Raw genomic sequence first — 6,027 nt, 5'->3', positions numbered from 1 at the left:
ACCTATTTAGATTTCTAATAACATTCCCACATCCCTTGCTCAACCTCATCTTGTGTCCTTTTAACTACCCAACTTTTAAAAATTTATGTATGTAGCTATTTATTTATTTTGTGTGTGTTGTTTGTTCACTCTAGAGGTAATGGAGAGGAAAATATGACAGTAAAGGAGGAAGGAAAATATGATGATTTTGAAGAGGCTAGATGGAAAGAGCAAGCTATGTTCTCAATAGGTATGCTATAATTGTGAATTGAGAGTCATCTGTGATTATTTTTTTGTCATTATTCCCTATTTCCTATTTTCCTTCTCTCCTTCCCTCAGCTACACTCGGCTTCCTGCACTGAGCCACATACAGCTGCACTAGTGGTTCATGAAGTTCATGCAAGACCGTGAGGCAGAAAGGCACCTGAGAACAGTGAAAAGTTTTGATCAAAGTGACATGAAACAGTAGTGGTTTCTTAACATGACAATATTTAATAGCAACAGAGTCATTGGTGGGAAAGGTAAGCATTCAAAAAGGAAAAGAGACAGAGATTCTGAAAGTTTTGATTAAAAGTACTAGCTAATAGTTTTTAAGACCAAAACACTTGATGGTAAAGTATTATAAAATGTTTAATCTAGCTATAGGCCATTTCTACTGAATGTAAGGAATACAAAGGAACACAAGAACAGACAGTACCAAATAATAACTGACCCCTATGAGGCTGTTTGTGACAAGCAACACTATCTAATCTAAAATAAGAGATGTAGGATAGTACAGGCCAAGGATGAGAAGGAGAGTAAAGATAAGTACTGATAATGAAGTGTTTGAGAATAAATCAGTGTTTGTATGGAGTGGGCTGACCGACTGAAATATGGAAAATACCCATGAAAATTAGGAACATTCATAGGAAATAGTGAAGAGTCTACAAGAGTGACTCATCATATACTGAAAGCAATATTGGTAGGAAATGCATACAATGATGAACTGCTCCGAATGAAATGGCATGAAGAAATGATGAAATGAATTACACTGGAAATAGGAACGCAGATAGATATAAATACATAAGTTAAGATACAGATAAGCAGATAGATAAAGATATAGATGAATAGATAGACACAGGCAGATAAACAAATATATACAGTACACAGACACAACAAAAACACAAAAAGAAAGAAAGAAAGAAAAAGAAAGAAAAGGATGAAAAGATGACAGCTAGATAAATTAATAGATCCATACACGGATAAGAACTGACAGGCACGTATCATATACTACGCAATTTAAAAGGTGTTACAAATCATTCTGTGTTTCGCAATCGGTATGCATGTCAGGGTGAGCAATAAAGTGTCCGTGAGGGAGTGTGGCGCCCCTCACGAAGCACTCGCCGCTGTGGGGAGAATCACGAGTTATCACCCGTGGACAATGAGCGGCTGACAGTCTGAATGTCCCGCTACTGTGCGACGTTCCTACATTTTTCTTTGGCTTCTGACATCACTGAGTGGTAAGAAATTGTGAAGTGATCCTTAAACCTATCTCAATTTCGTTATTATTAGAAGTAGTGCCTGAAATAGTTTTAATCTGTAAAAGCCACGTATATAATAGTTTTTCTTTCAGTAGTAATACGAGCTACAAGTCCTACATTTCAACCTCACACGTGGCATGGGTTCTCAACTAAGTACCGAGACAAAGAGAGCGCGGATATAATTTACATTTCCTCAGCCCCGTGACGAGTCACGAACACGACACCAAACGTGTTGCTTGCGGCTGCCACTTTTGCCACGTCCGCCAGACACAGCGTCGCCCTCTCTCGCCTGGCCTCCCCAGCCTTGACTGTCGCCTCAAACTATGAGGTCACATTAACTTGATGACATTCTAGCCTCCTTCAAGACTATCTTCCCTAACGAGGTAATAGCAGTATTTCTAAAAGGCCCCTGCCGCTCATGGATAAGGGATGAACGATAATACTCTCTCTCTCTCTCTCTCTCTCTCTGTGTGTGTGTGTGTGTGTGTGTGTGTGCTTATCGTTGCCAAAACTACGTGTCAGAATTCATTCCTTATCTGATTTGTCTCGCATCACCCTGATCAGCATATTGGAAAAAAAAGCCATGCTGCATGCAAATAACCTCCACCAACAATGCCACTACTATAGCGACGTTACGATACAGAATGGAAAACACCAAAAGCGGCTACTCTTGTATAACACTACACGTATCATCCATCTTAATCTGTCCTAATCTCTAAACCTTCTTATAGAGAACCGACCAACAGCCCAAGTCCATTCCACTGATTCCAGACATGCGCCACGCGATTTGAGGAGTAAACACTTGTTATCGCCTTATACTCGTACATCTAATCTTATCACACGTAGCCGTTTATTCCAAGCGGCAACAATAAAACAAAGGGAAGCTGCAACAAACCATCAAACATACACGTGGTGGTACGTATTTACATGAAGCACACCTTATTATTTATACGTTGCGTTGTTATTAACTTATTAGTTGTCTTCTGTTGTATGGAGTTTAAGGCGAAGGTCGAGCTCGCCTGACAGAAACGATGAAGCTTCACCGTAACATGCGTTACTGCCAGATGAGACAGAAGATGCGATGGTACGTGAGACAAATAACGAGAAATAAGTGATATGACGCGAGGAGACTAAAGAAACGAAAGATGAAACAAGGGATAATATATATATATATATATATATATATATATATATATATATATATATATATATATATATATATATATATATATATATATATATATATATATATATATATATATATATATATATATATATATATATATAGAGAGAGAGAGAGAGAGAGAGAGAGAGAGAGAGAGAGAGAAAGGAAAAGACATGACAAAGACAGAAGACAGAAGTCGAGGTGATAAAATGAAAGATGTAACAGATAAGACGAGATATAAAACATAGCAAAAAAAGACAATAAACAAAATAAGAGACAATTAAGAGATCGGAAGTGGCACAGAGGACGGGACGAGACACAGACAGTGTGACACAAGAGCTAGGCGAGAGATGAGACGGACAGGCGATGTTGTACATGGAGAGATGAGATGTCTGACGCAGATGATGAGACAAGACAGTGGAGCAAGTGGTGCTAAAAGAAAACGCACAGTCAAACGTTGCACTTGCCTATTGAGAGATGAAGAAACCACGCCACCAGCTACATTTTTCCCCACAATCCAGTTCACACCAGTTCAAGCGCAGGCGTATAGTGACCGGGCCGCCGTGCCGCCGGGCGGGATCTAGTACAAACCAACACAAAGGAAGACTTAGAAAGAACGACTATCAGCAGACATTTTGTTCCCTTAGAGCAGTGTTTCCCAACCTGTGGTACGCGTACCACTAGATAGTTTCGCGAAGGCCTTTCAGGTGGTACATTACCACTTTCTGGATCATATGCGATTTTTTGTTAAATTAAATAATTAAATTTTTCAAAAAAAGTCATGACTGTCTTACTCACAAAATCTGGCATTGGTCAGTTGGTGGAGAGGAAACAGATGCATCTCTCGCATTACACTCAGTTATGTTCCTTGTTGTTAGTTAATTTGTGTGTTCTACTTGTGAATAAATTGATATCGGCTGGAATTGAGTTTTCTGGAACCAGGTGGTGCCCGAGGACAGTACGGAACCTCCAAGTGGTACTCGTTCAGGAAAAGGTTGGGAACCATTGCCTTGGAGGCTGTAGTGAATAATGTACTTGTATTTGGAGTACTTGAAGAGAGAGAGAGAGAGAGAGAGAGAGAGAGAGAGAGAGAGAGGCGTTTTGTGAAGCAGGCTTAGGCAAGAAGGGGCGTGGACTGTACAGTACCCGAGTCGTCTCGTCTTGTGACTACATGATGCCTGACGGGAAGCCAAGATGGGTATTTATAGACAGAATGACGCATATTTGTTGTGTTATCTCGCACGAACTGTTTTTACTGCTGCTACTACTGCGACGACGATCACAACGACCATTTATCATTATTACAAGTAGACAGTAGTAGTAGTAGTAGTAGTAGTAGTAGTAGTAGTAGTAGTAGTAGCAGCAGCAGCAGCAGCAGCAGCAGCAGCAGCAGCAGCAGCAGCAGCAGTAGTAGTAGTAGTAGTAGTAGTAGTAGTAGTAGTAGTAGTAGTAGTAGTAGTAGCAGCAGCAGCAGCAGCAGCAGCAGCAGCAGCAGCAGCAGGACTAACGGTAAGTGATCAATAATGGAGTTTTCACATCATGTTCATTAACCTTCGTTGTCTCATGCTTCATATTACTTCATGATATTAAAATAGATCCTTAAAAAAACTATACAAAAAGTACAGTATCTAATGAAGTGGTATCTCAATATCAGACTTGCTATATACACTTCTGAACACTTCTGAGAAAGCTGCCGCCACTGTTACTGACACGTGTGCACAGAGTTAGGTCACGTCGCTGGACACGAAGAAATCGATCGTTGTGGCCAGAAATGGTATCACCGATGGCAACAGGAAATTGTTCAGTTTCTGCGACGCGGTTAGGAAATGTCTAGGGAATTCATGTGTCTAATATATATTTTTCTTCTGACAAGTTGGCATCTCGCATGACAAGGAGGCAGCATGAGTGAGAACATCACCTCGTGCAAGCTGTGCAGGGTGCCGCTGGGAAGGTGCCATCACGTGAACACTTTGCCTGTTCGGCTTTCTGTAACATTGTGCGCCAAATTCAAGTGTGACGCAACGCGGTAATGAAAAACCCTACCCTCACGGTCCTCCTAACACCACAACACGGCGGCGAGGCTTTGCTGGGGAAACAGGGGGCAGGAAGGGGGCGTAAGGGGTAGGGGGGGATGTGCGGCCGAAGGAGGGGCCAGGGGAGCCTGCCGCGACTCTGCCTCGCGCCCGCCAGAGCTCAGAAGGGAATTTTCCACCGAGCAACACGGACGTGTGATCGTGTACTTGCTCTGCTCTGTGAACTCCAAGTGGACTGGCGACTTCTTGGCATCTGCTGAGCCGTGTTGGTGTCCCTTGAAGCACTCACCTTGTGCTCCCATGAATCAAGACACGCAATCCGGAACCACGAAACCACTGTGAGCAGAACATTAGCCAAGATAGTTAACTCTGCTATCGATTATATACCGGAAAGTCGGTGACTTCATTTTTCAGTCGCGTCCCCATTGGCCAAGCATTCCCCAAACAGGTACTCAGTTTACGTTTTTGTATAATATAATAATATGTGTGTGAGGCGGCGAGCAGTTCCCAGTCTCTGCTGCCTGGCAACCTCACTTGATGTATTGATTGAAGGTGTATCTGAGGGAACTTTATCCTGCGCTCTACACCACAATGAGGAGAAGCAGGCTCGTTTCTACGCCTGCTGCCTTTACTCCTCTGCCCTCGTGCCCGCCGCGTGGCACACCCGGCAGGTCACTACCCCTTACCAAGAACCGAGGCCGACAAAATCTAAGCATTTCATCGGCTCTTCTCGTGTATACGATTATAATGCATGTTTTTTTCAGTTTTTGACAGGCGTGACTTTCATCACAGCATCTGTCCATGAGTTGAGTACGAGATTTTGGCGTCTTTAAATTGTGTTATAAAAAAAAAAAAAAAAAAAAAAAAAAATATATATATATATATATATATATATATATATATATATATATATATATATATATGTTTGTTACTGGCCGGCGCAACGAGGGTGAAGAGGGTGCCGGGTGGGCGGCGTGAGTGATGTGGCGAGGGGAGAACGTGGCGGGTTGGGGCGGGTTGGGCGGGAAACGTGAAGGGGCAGGGAGGTGGGGTGGGCTGCAAGGATGCGAGGGTGCAGGGAGTAGACAACGGAAAATACCATAAGCTTGGATGTGTGGCCGCAGTGCCACAAGTTTACACCCCAGCCAGTAAGGCAAGGGTGAGGCCACCGCACCAGCTGGCAGCGTCCTGTCTCACACTGCCCTTGCTTCGCCATCTTGTTTGGTGTCTGGTGTATTACTTGTACAAAGACGAGTAGAGCACACAAGACACTCAACACGTGGGTTAATGTCACTCACGCTTTCTCCCTCACTCATAACGACTTATATAT

The 6,027-nt window shown here is 42.8% G+C and overlaps 1 protein-coding gene across 2 annotated transcripts in view; it reads left to right on the top strand.

Moving 5' to 3' along the window:
• The first annotated feature begins 4,803 nt into the window (after positions 1-4,803).
• Positions 4,804-6,027, top strand: part of LOC123519475 (organic cation transporter protein-like) — a 113,645-nt gene continuing 112,421 nt past the window's right edge. Inside the window, exon 1 of one of the 2 annotated variants that reach the window (XM_045280811.1) lies at positions 4,804-5,035. In XM_045280811.1, the coding sequence (XP_045136746.1) occupies positions 4,998-5,035 (38 nt within the window). In that variant the 5' untranslated portion in view covers positions 4,804-4,997. Of the gene's footprint in view, positions 5,146-6,027 lie in introns of both variants that reach the window. The other variant, XM_045280806.1, reaches the window with a different exon arrangement.

The sequence above is a fragment of the Portunus trituberculatus genome, chromosome 45 (assembly GCF_017591435.1).
Source record: "Portunus trituberculatus isolate SZX2019 chromosome 45, ASM1759143v1, whole genome shotgun sequence".
Lineage (NCBI taxonomy): Eukaryota > Metazoa > Arthropoda > Malacostraca > Decapoda > Portunidae > Portunus > Portunus trituberculatus.
Note: the sequence above shows the minus strand (reverse complement) of the source record. Positions and strands in the feature narration are given on the sequence as shown.